Source organism: Marmota marmota, unplaced genomic scaffold (assembly GCF_001458135.2).
Source record: "Marmota marmota marmota unplaced genomic scaffold, marMar, whole genome shotgun sequence".
Taxonomy (NCBI): Eukaryota; Metazoa; Chordata; class Mammalia; order Rodentia; family Sciuridae; genus Marmota; species Marmota marmota.
In genome coordinates, this window is record NW_025999960.1 from 10,947,672 (window position 1) to 10,961,459 (window position 13,788).

Genomic DNA, 13,788 nt, shown 5'->3' on the forward strand with positions numbered 1-13,788 from the left:
AGCTCTTCAGCCCGGTGCCCAGCCCCTGGGGCCCAAGCGGCTGCCGCCGCGGCTCTCCGTCCCCCTCCTCCGGAGCACGGGTCCCCTGGCAGGGGGTTGCAGAACGACCCCAGAGCAGGCTCTGCCCGAAGGTGCAGCGGCGAACAGGCCACCGAGGCGCTCGAGGCTGCAGTCCAGCCTTCGGAGGACAGGGCTTGGCACGCAGCCCAGCTCCAACCTCTAGGTGCGGCTGCCGGACAATGTATACGGAGCCATCAAGACAGCAAGCAGAAAGCAAATGGCGGCTCCCGCGGAGTGGATTTTCGGCACAGAAACCACAGCCCCGCCAACAATCCCAATCCACAAACTCTCCCTGTATAAAAAATATAAAAAAAAAAAAAAAAAAGAAAAAAAAGGCAGGGTGCACTGAGCTTTCTTTGCCTCGGGTACTTACAATCCACTGCTGATTACACACTCAGCTTCTCTGCCGGAGCGAAGCGAAAGAGGAAGCAGATCTAAAATGAATACTTTTAAGAAGTCAGTTTGGGAAGTTTTTGCTACTTGGAAATGAAACAAATCACAAATATGATTTTATGTTGATTTTCTCTGACAGGACTGGGAATTCCCCCACTTCATGGGAGATGTCGATGTAAACCTCCCTGGGTTGCACACTCCTCACATGCAGTTCAAGATCCCTTTCTTCCAGAAGATCTTCAAGGAGGAATACCGCATTCACATAACAGGTATGCTATATAACTGAACACCATTCGATTGTCTGCTATCCAGTGTTTGCTCTAAACAAGCAAACCAAAACATTTGAGAGGCACCAATTCAATTTTCTCTCTCAAAGGTGGTTCGTGTTGGCTGGGGACTGAGCACCATCAATCTGAGACTTAGGCTACTAATAGCCTTGACAATTTTAGTGTTAACATCCAACAGGTAGATGATGATAAAAATAATAGAGAAGATGTTTAAGACTTACCTGTTGTTTAACCACCTTGGCCTGAAAAATAAACATGTCACCTCTACTTATGTTCCAATTGTGGTAACTAGCAGATATTCCTTCTTGGAATCAAAGTGAACCAGGGGCGCACAGACCCCTGCTGGGTTGCCCCTCGTTGCATTCCAGTATATGATTATGGAAGGGGGAGGACACATCTTTGAAACAGATAACACTTCTGCCATTCTCCATGTACTACACGGCTTTGATCTTGCTCATTGGGTATTTCTTTTCTCACAATGTGTGGTATACATTTTCAACATTAAAACTTCTTCATTTTCTACCGAGATCAAGACAATGGAATTCCAAATGCTCCAATCAGTTCATATGCCATTATGGAGTTAGGACACTTACCCGTTCATTTTGTTAAACCTACTTCTGTTTCTGAACATGGGTTTGTCTTAAGTGATTCTTTTGTAGACCCCAGAGTATTTCATTTTCAAATATTTCCTGCTTTTGAAATGACTAAAATATGATCTGTTGTAATGTTCTTTCATGAAATTTTAGTCATTCTCATCTGAAAAAAAAAAGGCTTCCTGGAGTTACATTTTATACTTCTTTTTCTTTATAACAAGAAGCAGACAGCTGAATTATCACAGATAAATTGGCATTAGCTCCCAAGCTGTTCAAATGCAGGGAATGAAGGCACATGTGTTTTAAGGACAATGGCCTCAGATCCCACACCTGCTATAATAAAAATTGCTGAAGAAATCTGTGCTTACACTACCGTCTGTGCTGCTGAATAAAAATAGCCCAAGCACAGAAAACCTTAACATCTGAACACTGCAGAAAACCTTTGCTTCCCAGCTTGGAGGCTGTTTTTTCCTTTGAGCGTGAGGCGACCTTCCTAAATTGGAGAATGAGCTCATGAATAAGGAAGATGCAGCAGGTTTCTTTTCCTATTCAAAATGAATGAGTCTCATCTATTAAATTCACTGGGTAAATCAATCAATTTGAGTTCAGGTCACATCGTGTGGTTTCTGAGTCCCCACTTAATCTCTGCAGCATGCTACCCTCTCGGACTTCTAAAACAGCTATCGTACACATGGCATCAGCATATCCCTTTGGGTGGGCTTTTGCCTGGACCATCTGTTCTAGCTACTAGCTCTTGTCCCAGGCTATCACTGTGCTAATATTGTCTCTGACTATCAGAATGCCTGTCAAAAATATACTGCTTAAGTGCAGAACATTGGTTTAAGGCAATAAAAAAAAAAAAAAAAACAATTGAAGAACACATTAGTTAAAAAAAATTGAGCTGTTAAAAATATTTAATTTAGGGCTATTTTACATGACTTTGTTATTATATACACTGTCCTTTATTGAAGGAAGAAGATTCAGGATTTGTAATGAGCAATGTTTACACAATTTGAATACTTTTTCTTAAAAAGATGAATACAAAAGTATATTAGAAAATTATCTGAAGTGCCTTGGAAGGGAGCCATGCACACAGGACTCCCTGAAACTCCAGTGTCATTGACATTAAAGTAAAGTTCACACTACATTTAGAGAAAAGCAGACACGTGACTTGAAACTCTTGCCCCTTCCCACCCCCCGTATTATTTTCTAAAAGCTGTACAGGAAGAAAAACTACTTAAATTTTTGTAATGAAGATTGCATGTAAATAAGATTTTTCAGAAGGTGGGAACATAGCCACATCACTGGAGGAACCTTATATGGATCATTGGGCTCCATCTCTAATGGGTCTGACCTAGAAGGTCTGGGAAAGGGCAAGGGAATGAGATTTCCCCAGGTGACATTGATGATTTAGAAGTGCTCCTCTTTGATGGAGAAGCTGCAGATGACTCCAGAATGTCTCCATGAAATTGGCCATGAAAATAATTATTACTTGGATCTACTGGGAAGGCCTTTGAGGATTCTGGTGTTTAAATTCAAAATAAAGTAGGGGAGGGGAGGGCTTTGCCATTAAGAATTCTCCCATTAACTCTGATTTGTGATAAATCCAATTTGTTCACATGCCTCCACAGACCCATTGTTAAAATACCTGGGAAAATGGCTACAAGTTTGAGGCTGAAGAAAGAGCTCTTCCCCTCTCATTGTGCTCTGTTTCTATTACTACCTCTTTTCTGTTAATCAACTGAAGAAGCTGGCAAGGTGCAGAGGTTACTATGGAAAAGCATCTAATCCTGAAGGGCCTTCTACTTTATCTCACCTTATAAGACAATTGTTTCTGGGGGGAAAGCTTAGATAAAATTTCCAAAATACTGTGCTTTGTCATGTATTTTAATATTCTCCATAATTAGATGGAAAAATTTCTTGCAAGATTCCATGTGAACTGCAAATGCTTACTTGTTGACCAGCTGCCCCAACATTTTCTTTGTTTTTAAAGGACACTTCAGTACTTTCCTTGAGAAGCAAATATACTTATCACACTGGGGTGGTGACTAAGCATGAAGCCCTCTATATTCATCATGGAACTCAAACTTTAAAGTATGCTAGAATCACCTGGAGACGTTAAAAAAGAAATCCATCAGTCATACATACACCCAGGATTTAATGCCTGTGGTATGGGGGCAGGGCCTTGAATTCATCGTTCTCTCAACAACATGTGATAAACGGGGCAGGCAGCCAGAGGAGTACTCTTAGAGAAATTCTGCTGCTGAGAAACATTTCTATAGGCAGAATTCATCTAATCTCAGCTTTTATTCATTTTCATATGCAATTGTTAAAACCAAAATGCAAATTCAATAGAGTAGCCGGTAAGAAAGGCATATGGCAGAGTCCTTCCTTCCAGGAGCTGGAAAGTTCAGAGCTGAACCAACTGAAATTGTCTCAAAGTGGAGATTGATCAGGGAAAGGTGCTAGTCTGGGTGTTCACAGAAGAAGCAGGGACCAGGGATAGAAAGGAATCCTGAGGGCTCCTAGATGCCTTCCCCCATTGCTTCATTTTTTTTTTCTTTTTTTTTTATTGGTTGTGCAAAACATTACAAAGCTCATGATATATCATCTTTCATACATTTGACTCAATTGGATTATGAACTCCCATTTTTACCCCAAATACAAATTGCAGAATCACATCAGTTACACACTGACGTTTTTACATAATGGCATATTAGTGACTGTTGTATTCTGCTACCTTTCCTATCCCCTACTATCCCCCCTCCCCTCCCCTCCCATCTTCCCTCTCTACCTCATCTGCTGTTGTTTAATTCTCTATCTCCCTGTGTTTATACTGCACTCGAAGAGCCAGGGCAAAGACAGCCAAGGGTCTTCCAGAGTCAGAGGCGGCCCCACCTTGGCCCCAGCTGCCACGTTTCTATGACCTAGACAAGGCATTCAGCACATTCTGAAGCAACTGAGGGTAAAGGTTTGATGCATGTGCTGCAGCTCTGTACTTATTGGTGGTGTGGCCCTCCCTCATCAAGTTCCTTAACTTCTCAGAGGCTCAGTTTCTTATCTCCTAAATGGGAACAGTTCTGAGAATTAATGTACAAGTGCAAGCCCCTTAAAACATCGCCTGCCCTGTAGTAAGCTTTCTCTATTTTTTACCTAAAGTTTTTCCTTTCATTCATGCAGAGCTTGTGTTTCCTATTTAATTCGAAACATTGGGTAGCCTGAGAAAGCGTTCTCTTACCATTTATCCACTATTCTGAGTGCTCTGCTGTTACCTACTGTCATGAGTCCTCAGGCAGAAGAAAGCTGGAATGGAAAATGCTCTCTCCCGGCGCAATGCTCTATGCAGAGGGTTATCTGACACTGATGAGTTCCCATTGACATTTTAAAAGCATTTAGGATTTGAGTATTTTTTAATCCTGATTCCAAGCTAGCTTTATTTATGCATGTCAGAAATAACTTGAATTGTTGCATCTGTTTAGCTCATCTGGATCCCCCTTGACAGATGGTTTGCTGCAGTATGTATGAGCTTTCATTTTATAAGCTGGGCTACAGCTTATAAAAATAAATCATCTTTATCCAAGGGTGTGTTAAAACATTTTTTCTTGGAATTTTGACTTCAGCTAACAAAGGGATAAGTGATTAGTGATTCATCACATTGGTACTTTTAGCCCAAGTCCATTGTTCTTCTCTTAAAGAATAATGCTAAAAGCGACTGCATAATTATCCCCTCTGCCCTCTTCCCTTTTACCTAAAAGGTGAGTGCAGAGATGGATTTAAAAAATGTGATGCACTAAACCTCTGGAGGCAAGAGAGGAATGGCCTCTCAATTCAGTCTCAGAAACTCCTCTGAGTCCTATTAATGCCAATCCCGGTGGAAACTCTGCCATCTGTCATCCCAGCTAGACAAAGGAAGTGTCCCATCGGTGGCCATCATCTGAGTAAATTAGGAGGGGGTTGAGGGAAAGGCCAGAAGGAAGGCCTGTGCAGCCACGAGAAGAGTTCTCACTGTTGGCACAATGATGCCCCCGGGAACCCTTTCGGCAAAAATGGAAAATGTAGAAGTAAACAAGCTTCCACAGCGTCTGTGTTCCACTTCAGTTTCCTGAGTGGTGTGAGGGCACAGGTGCTCAACAACAGCGAGGATGTGCAAACTAATGAATAAAAGCCCTTCATTTTATTTCCATAGGTGTGTGATTTCTGGCAAATGAGCTCCCAGAGATTGTTTTCTTAAAGAGTTCTCCTATGTCAATCAGCTGAGGGGTAGTGCCTGGGAGGGTCAGGATTCTAGTCCATCCAGCATAAGATTCTGACAAGATCAGCAAGGGACTTGTTATAGGGAAATATGATACATCCTGTCCACAATGACGGTCCCCAAAGATCACAAATTTTCCAGAGTACATGAAGACCTCTTGCTTGTCTCTCAATGGGGAATTTTTCCAAATCTCTCCTGAAGCTATTTTCATTTTCAATGCATTTGTACAGTTCTGGAAGTTAACTATGTTTACTTTTATAGGAAGCAACAATTCCTTTTATTCATACAAAACTTGTCTTCAGGGCTCTGGTTGCTTTGCCCCATAGCCTGTGAGTCCTTGCTGGACCTGAGTTAGTCTGCCCAACTCAAGCTGAGCATCCTGTCTTCATTCATGCATTTTTGCAATAAAACTCACATCCCCTTCAGGAATGTCTTCACAGCCAGAGAAAAGGACTTAGAATACAGAATAAATCATAATTTTAGAGATATGAATATTTTGCTTTTCCCAATTTTCCAGATTATATCCAATTTAGGCATATCTGGACGTCACCACATGATTGCAATATATGCATTTGATTCAAAACACTAAGACTTCATTCTTTGTATTTTTCTGGGCACATTGTCTCAGAATATATATGTTGGTTAACGGACATTTTCTGAGTTAATGTGTGTCAAAAACCAGGCTAGGATCCAGAGAACAGAGAAATGAGCATGACACCATTCCCATGATGCATTTTCAAGAAAGTCATAGGCTAATGGCCATCTAATTCAGTACACCCGCATGGCCTCTTCTTTTTATTTTTATTATCACAAAGTGATCTACCAAGTACTACCTGTACTTGTCATATTGAATTACTTCTGAAAGGAATAGTCTCCCACTTAGGAAGTTAGTAATGACAAGAGAGGCACTTTAAGAAGCTTTATCAATTTGCTTTTAAGTCTTAAGAAGGTACTTTACTAACTCAATTATTATTAATTCATAAATTAGTAAGTAAATATCTTCAGTTTACTAAATGGTCTCTTCATGACCTAAGTCCTTAAGTGGTTTCTAGTGATCCCCCAATTATTTAGGGAGAGACCTGAAGAGGTGATAACTCAGTGAGCCCTGTTTTCACTGCTCTGTCTAAAATAAGAGAACATTGAATACGGCCAAGAAGATTGATAGAAAACTATTTTATTTATCCAAAATTTGTCTTCTTCAAGGCCATGGTTTCCTGCTGTCCCATGATGGATGCTGAAGAGCTTTGTGGACCATGACTCTAGTGCACCTGCCCTGGGTGTCTGGCTGAGTAGTGTCAAATCCCAGTTGAAGAGGTGCCCACAGAGCAGCTCAATCATAGTGCTAACTGGCAAATGTGCTGAGTAAAGGATTAAAAACTGGAGTTACCAGGCATAGTGGTACCTGTGCCTCAGAAGGCTGAGGCAAGAAGTTCCAAGTTCAAAGCCAGCCTCAGCAACTTAGCAAGCCCTTGTCTCAAAAAAAAAAAAAAATTAAAAGGGCTGGAACATAGTTCAGTGGAAAAGGTCTCCTGGGTTCAATCTCAGTAACAGACACACACACCACACACACACAATCATAGTTGCATGTTTGAATCATGACTGGTTTATTATATGGTAGAAATATCAGCACTTTATTGCCTTTCCCCTTAACTTATAAAAATAACACTTTCCCCCAAATTGTTGTCATTTGCTGTGTTAAGTGAGGGTGATATTTAATGAAGAATCCTTTTAAAATTAACTGTCCCAGAATTCTATAAAATCCCACAAAGTAAAAAGATAAAATTTCCATTATAATATCATTTCTGACAATCAGTAAGATTCATTAAAAGCACAAAATACAAGAAAGTGGTAATCCCACCAACACCATGCAGTGATTTCTCATTAAAGGAGACAGTGAGGTATTTCAACAAGGAGATTAATAGGAATAACGTATGGATTCTTAGCCTACCTCCTTGCTGATTTACATCATGCTGTGCAGCTGAAACAACGGGGGAAATGCAAAGCTCTCATGTGATTAATGCGGAAACACTGAACCTCTCGTCACTGTTGATCATATATGCACAACAGCACACTTGGGGAAATGGCTACAGAAGAAGTCCTTTCTATTCTCTCCATTTTGTGTCTATATCCTTTCCATATGGGTCATTTCAGGGACTCAAATTTATTTTTTATGGTAAACTGTGTTTCTCAGAATATACAGTTTTTTTTTTTAAAGGAAACCTTTCTCCATATGAAAACTGTGTATTCCATCTGTTTTGCTCTAATGGTGAGATTTTTCTGGCCCATCATAAAACATTAAGGTTTAGGCAATGTTTATTTCACAGACTCATCAAAGAGACTTTTCAGGCTAGGAAGAAACCTGAAGGATTATACAGCTCAACTCCTTCACTTTATAGACAAGAGCATAGAGATTGTGATGCCCTGCCTGACTTTGCTTTCTGGTTTACCACATCTCGCAGGGCAAAATAATTTTTTTTTTTTTAAAGAGGAGAAAGCATTACCAAGGTAACAAAACACTGTGTGAGAAAATGGGAAGATGGATGATAGAGAGAAAGATGAATATCCTTCCTCTGTGCAAATAGATAAATGGACTGGAGGTCGCATCAGGAGGTTGGAAACACACACAAATAAAAAGAAGGACCATTCCTTCTGCCCTTTTAAACAGCTTCAAGTGTCAACTGAGTGGCTATGACAGTGGGGGGTGAAGGGCAGGGGGGTGCTGGCCCATCCACAGGAAAATGAGAGGAACTAGAATGTTAATATGCAGCCTGCCTCACTCCCTTCTCCTATCTCTCCCCTCTGCTCTTTCCCACCTCACTTGGGCCTCTCAACTCTGGGGAACACCACCCCTTGCTGTTTCGCCTCAAAATCTGTGTATATAAAAGAACTCTTCTCAGACCCAGTGCTAGTGCAAGTTGTAGACAACCTGCCAATGACTAAGGATTTTTCAGCTGTTAAATGTGCTGATTTAAAGAAGTCTGTTTACATGGATTTACAAACTGGGCCTCTTGGATTTCTGGTCCCAGGTGACTTACCCATAGATGTCAACACTCAGAATGTCATGCTAGTTTATCCAAACTGAAAACTTTGATCACCTTTCAGGTATATCTTTGTTACAAGCCTCATACACCTGTCTTTCACTCTTTTCTATCACCAAGATGTTACATTATCTGGACTGTGGAAGCAAAAGAAAGAAACTGGAGAAATAATACCACCCTATATTTTTTTGGGCAAACTTAATATTTCAGATATAGCCTCTTATTTTATTCTCACAAAAAGATCCTTTGAATAGTTACACTGGTATTAGTTCTTCATTTCATAGAATAAAAAAAAATTGGACTCTACCTGGAGTTAATAAATAGAAGGATTTGGGGGAGGAAGGCAAAAATCATAGAACTGGAAGCCATCTCATTTAGTGTCCTCAATTTGAAAATAGAATAACTGTGGTGAAGCAAGTCTGGAACAGGTTACCTGGGGTCATATTACCAAAGTTTGCTGTTGAGATGGGACCTACATCTGCTGATTTCCTCACTGCATGCCCTCTCACAGTTTGGTAAGGATGTATGGGAGCCTGGGGATGATAGCCATTAATTAAAGTTAGGCTTCACAGTTTTAATTTTCTTCTCCTCTACTCCATGTAAATATTCAGACTTCAGGGCATGTGAGAAATAACATAAATTGATTATTTCATGTGGAAATGAAGGGCCAGACTGTATCCAACTGGTAGAAAAATAATTAGAAACTATAGAGAAAAAGCTCCTCCCATCCTCTGTGTTTTTTTCTTAGTTTGGGCAGTGCCCATCACTTCCACTTTGCTTCAGCAATTTTATTGGTCTTTTATGTTTTCTATGACCATGAACACATGGAGCATCTTCTCCCCATCAGGAAAGTACCCTTTGCCAATCTCCATGAGTGTTCTTGAGTCCTCTGATTCTGCTATCTCCAGTTTTTTATATCCTGTTAACCCTAGCAACAGAAAACCCATTATGAGGGATTATCCTATTTGTGATTTTATTTTTAAAAGACTTAAAGAGGGAGACATTTGTGGCAGACAGTCATACAAACTCAAGGATCTCTTACCTGTATTATTTAATCTAGTTTTGGTAACACATGCAGTTTATAGCAAGAGAATAGGTCTGAATCTCCTACAGCAGAGAAGAACCCAAAGCCCCTCTTCAGTGCTTGCTTGCTGCACAGGAGGCCCTGAGTTCAGTCCCCAGGACCTCAAATAAGCAACCTCTGTGCTTCATACCAGGAGAGAAGCTCTGAACATTTTCACTTCATCTGTTTTATCCCTACCCTGCCTTGCTTTTCCTGTAATGATCTCTAGTCTTTTTTCTCCTCTCTCCTCTTGGCTCTTCTCTTCTACGTCACCTTATTTTTTTTGAAGGATAATAAAAGCATAAACTAAAAAAATAATAATTAAAAAAGCTAATTTTTCCAAAGTGTTCTCTGTCGTGTTTTTCCTTCAAGGACCTAATGAATTGGAACTTCCTCCAAAATCCTAAAATTACTCCTCCGTTTTTATTCCATGTTCTCAACATCTACAGCATTTGTCTTCTGTATTACTCTTTTGGTATCTATCAAATGTGACCTCTTATTGTTATGTGTTGATGTCTTTGTCCTTTCCCCTAACTAGATGATGAATTCCCTCTGGAAGGCAGAAACATATGCCTTCGCTATCTACCAATGTGTCCTACACAGAGTGATTGTGAGCTCAATAAATATTGTCACCCCTTGTTTATTTGCTTTTTTTTCAAACCCAAACTAGAAAATAACTTAGAACAGTGAGAATGTTGTTTCCAGACATGATAAAATATTTATAACATTTGACACTAAGTTCAAATCACTCCTTAGAACTTCAAAACTAGATCAGGTGCATACTAAGAACCTACCATAAAACAAAACAAGAAAAGAAGTAGTAACTTAAAATGTCCAATGCTATTATCTTCAAATAAAAAGAAAATAATTTGGGCATAGTAGCTGAAATTATAATTGAAACTTCTAGGGCTTTTTACATATATCACCAAATTTGCTACAACAAAATGACAAAGTGGACTTCACTATATCATTACAATATACTTGATGCTATAAATCTGTAATGAAGTAATACAAATATTATAATGGATACTAGTAGTATCCCTTGGAAATTTTTCTACATTCTTTGCATTTGCAGATGTAAAGACACCACTCAGTAAGACATCACTAAATAACATCTTGTTTATAAAAGATTTTAAAGACTGCAAAGAAATCGTAGTAGTTACATTCTCTCCAAATCATGTCTTTTAAAGTAGTTCATTAGTTTTGATCATATTTGTGATGAATTCATTCCATCCATTGATAATTTAATGCAATTATTTTTAAAGTCTTGAAACAATTGCTCAAGGATTATTGATCTGAATCACATCAACTAATGGCTTAATCAACAGGTTACCTGCAACAGCAATGTGAATTCAATTGATATACTACTGTGCTTGCATTACAAAATGATTTATTTCTTGCCCAAATATAATTATAAAACTGCAAGAGCTGTTCAATCAGACATTGGACTTTCTAAGAATTTCATTAGAACTTTGTTTTCAACACTAATTAAAATGTACTAGAAAATAACCTACATGGAACCAAATTTGATGTAGCTGTGGTGCCTATAAAACAAGGACTTAATCTTGTTGCTATAAATATCATAAGATATTGGTTTGGGGATCTACAGTTAGGTTTTTCATATGTCTAGAATGAATTTAGTTAGCTTCCTTTGCCAATTCACTTTACGGCAGCATAGCACTGTCAAAAATTTAATTGTTAACAGGTTTAAAATATGAACAATTTATATTAATGCCATTATCTTCATTTTATTGTAGAAAACCCTATTGCAATTTTATGGGTCTTTGATTAATGCAGTCTTTCTTTTTTAATGCAGGTAAATGGTTTAACTATGGAATTATCTTTCTCGTCTTGATTTTGGATCTTAATATGTGGAAGAACCAAATATTTTATAAACCTCATGAGTATGGGCAGTATATTGGCCCAGGGCAGAAGATATACACAGTGAAAGACTCAGAAAGCTTAAAGGATTTGAACAGAACCAAGCTGTCCTGGGAATGGAGGTCCAATCACACTAACCCTCAGACTAATAAAACGTATGTTGAGGGAGACATGTTCTTGCACAGCAGATTCATAGGGGCTAGCCTTGATGTCAAGTGTCTGGCCTTTGTTCCAAGTTTAATAGCTTTTGTGTGGTTTGGATTCTTCATTTGGTTCTTTGGGCGGTTTTTGAAAAATGAGCAAGGCATGGAGAATCAAGACAAAACTTACACTCGCATGAAAAGAAAATCCCCATCAGAACATAGCAAAGACATGGGAATCACACGAGAAAACACCCAGGTCTCGGTGGAAGACCCACTGAACGACCCTCCTTTGGTTTGCATCAGGTCCGACTTCAACGAGATCATTTACAAGTCCTCCCACCTGACATCTGAAAACTTGAGCTCCCACCTGAATGAATCCACCAGTGCAACAGAAGCTGATCAAGACCCAACAACTTCTAAAAGTACCCCTACGAACTAGATTCACTTATGTGGAGATAGCACAAACAGTAACCTTGAGTGTAACTTTAAAAAATTAGTCTTTCCTTTTGTAAATGTAAGGTTTACGTAGTGCTAGGTAAAGAAATATGAACAATGCCACAAAGGTGCTCAACATGCTTTTTCTAGGACTCATTGTTTTCTATTTGTATTATGATACATGTGCCTACTATATATTTAACAGTCCTCTAGAGATTGCTTTTCACAACTGCACAAGCTACATACCGACTTTCCAGCCTAGTAGATTAGCCAACTACCCATGTATCTGATGTTCAACCATAGTGGTGCCTTGAGACATTAAACTCTTCTTAACTGTACCAGAAATGAAGTGTGGAACAGTTCTCTAACTTATTTCACCTGGTATTTTTTTTTATACAAGTCTTTTGATTTACACTTGACATCTGAGCAGGAAACAGACATTGACAAGATGTGGTTTGGGAAGGATCTCTTGGTTGTCTCTTTGGCAGCAGAGTTGGTGACTTTGGCACCTGCACTGCAGAGAAGCATAGTGATCACCTTTTACATTGTACTGGCTGTCTGCCAAATACAAATATAGATGCAAAATTCAGTAAGAGGAGAACTGTAATCCAATGTGGGTCACTACTCATGAAATATGACTTTCTCCAACCAGTAATTACAATTAGGTGATAATACCTAATTATGTTTTCCTAATTAAAGATAAATTGCTACTTGATTAAAAATCCTGCCCTTTACCTTTGGGAACAAAGGTTAAGAGGTACAGTTGGGTGAACTTTCACATTTATTGGCATTTACACAAAGCCCCAGACAACTAAGGAACTGAATTTGTAATCATGTGGAAGCAGCACAGCCCACCATCTACAATATTTGTACATTTTTCTGTAACTGTGGTTCTGGACAGTGAAAATTGAAAAACATGCCAATGCTGAATAAGTGAACTGTTCTACAGATCATTCAGTGGAACCTTATGTGTTGGGAAAAGCTGTACAAGGAGAAAACGTTCAGTGTCTTTGATGTGTGCGCGTTTTGGTTTTTTTTTTTTTAAGAACTAAACATTGCACATTAATAAATAAGAAGTATTCATCATAATTATGTGATGTGGTCCTTTTTTAAATAGGATTGAATGGTATCTTGGCTTAATGAGAGCCCATTTGAATGGGTTTTTAAAGCCCTATGCAAGGCAACTTAAGGAATGGAACACTACTAACTTGCTTTTAATTTTATTCCATAAATTGTGGTTACATGTTTCTTGAGGGGCTGAGGGGAGATCATTTTTAGGACAAAATTATTTTCCTGTCACATACTGACATAGCTGCATTTTGTCTTTATGATTTTTTAAATCTTTCTTGTTTTGATCTATCTGCTTTTAAGCCTGCACATGCTGAATTTAGCATGCATAATAGAACTATGCATTTATCTGTCACTTGAGAGCCAGCTTTAATAAACATCCTTCTACAATTGTTTACTAAGCAGTTGGAACCATGCCCCTGCTGTTTCTTTTACCTTTAAGCTATGCATGATGTACTTAGAATCATAAATATCTCTGGCACTGAAAATGCAGAGATCAAGTTCACTAGAGTAATTGTTGACCATGCTGTCCAAAGAAATGTGATCCCTGACATGTGGCAATGTTAGCCATTAGA

At 39.0% G+C, this 13,788-nt stretch overlaps 1 protein-coding gene across 2 annotated transcripts in view; it reads left to right on the forward strand.

Annotated features, from left to right (window-relative positions):
- The window catches only part of Tmem117 (transmembrane protein 117), a 474,182-nt gene extending 460,948 nt beyond the window's left edge, over nt 1–13,234 (forward strand). For both annotated transcript variants that reach the window (XM_048802574.1, XM_015493238.2), the window contains 2 exons: nt 593–722; nt 11,503–13,234. In XM_048802574.1, the coding sequence (XP_048658531.1) occupies nt 593–722; nt 11,503–12,149 (777 nt within the window). In that variant the 3' untranslated portion in view covers nt 12,150–13,234. The remainder of the gene's footprint in view (nt 1–592; nt 723–11,502) is intronic.
- Nucleotides 13,235–13,788: the final 554 nt, after the last annotated feature.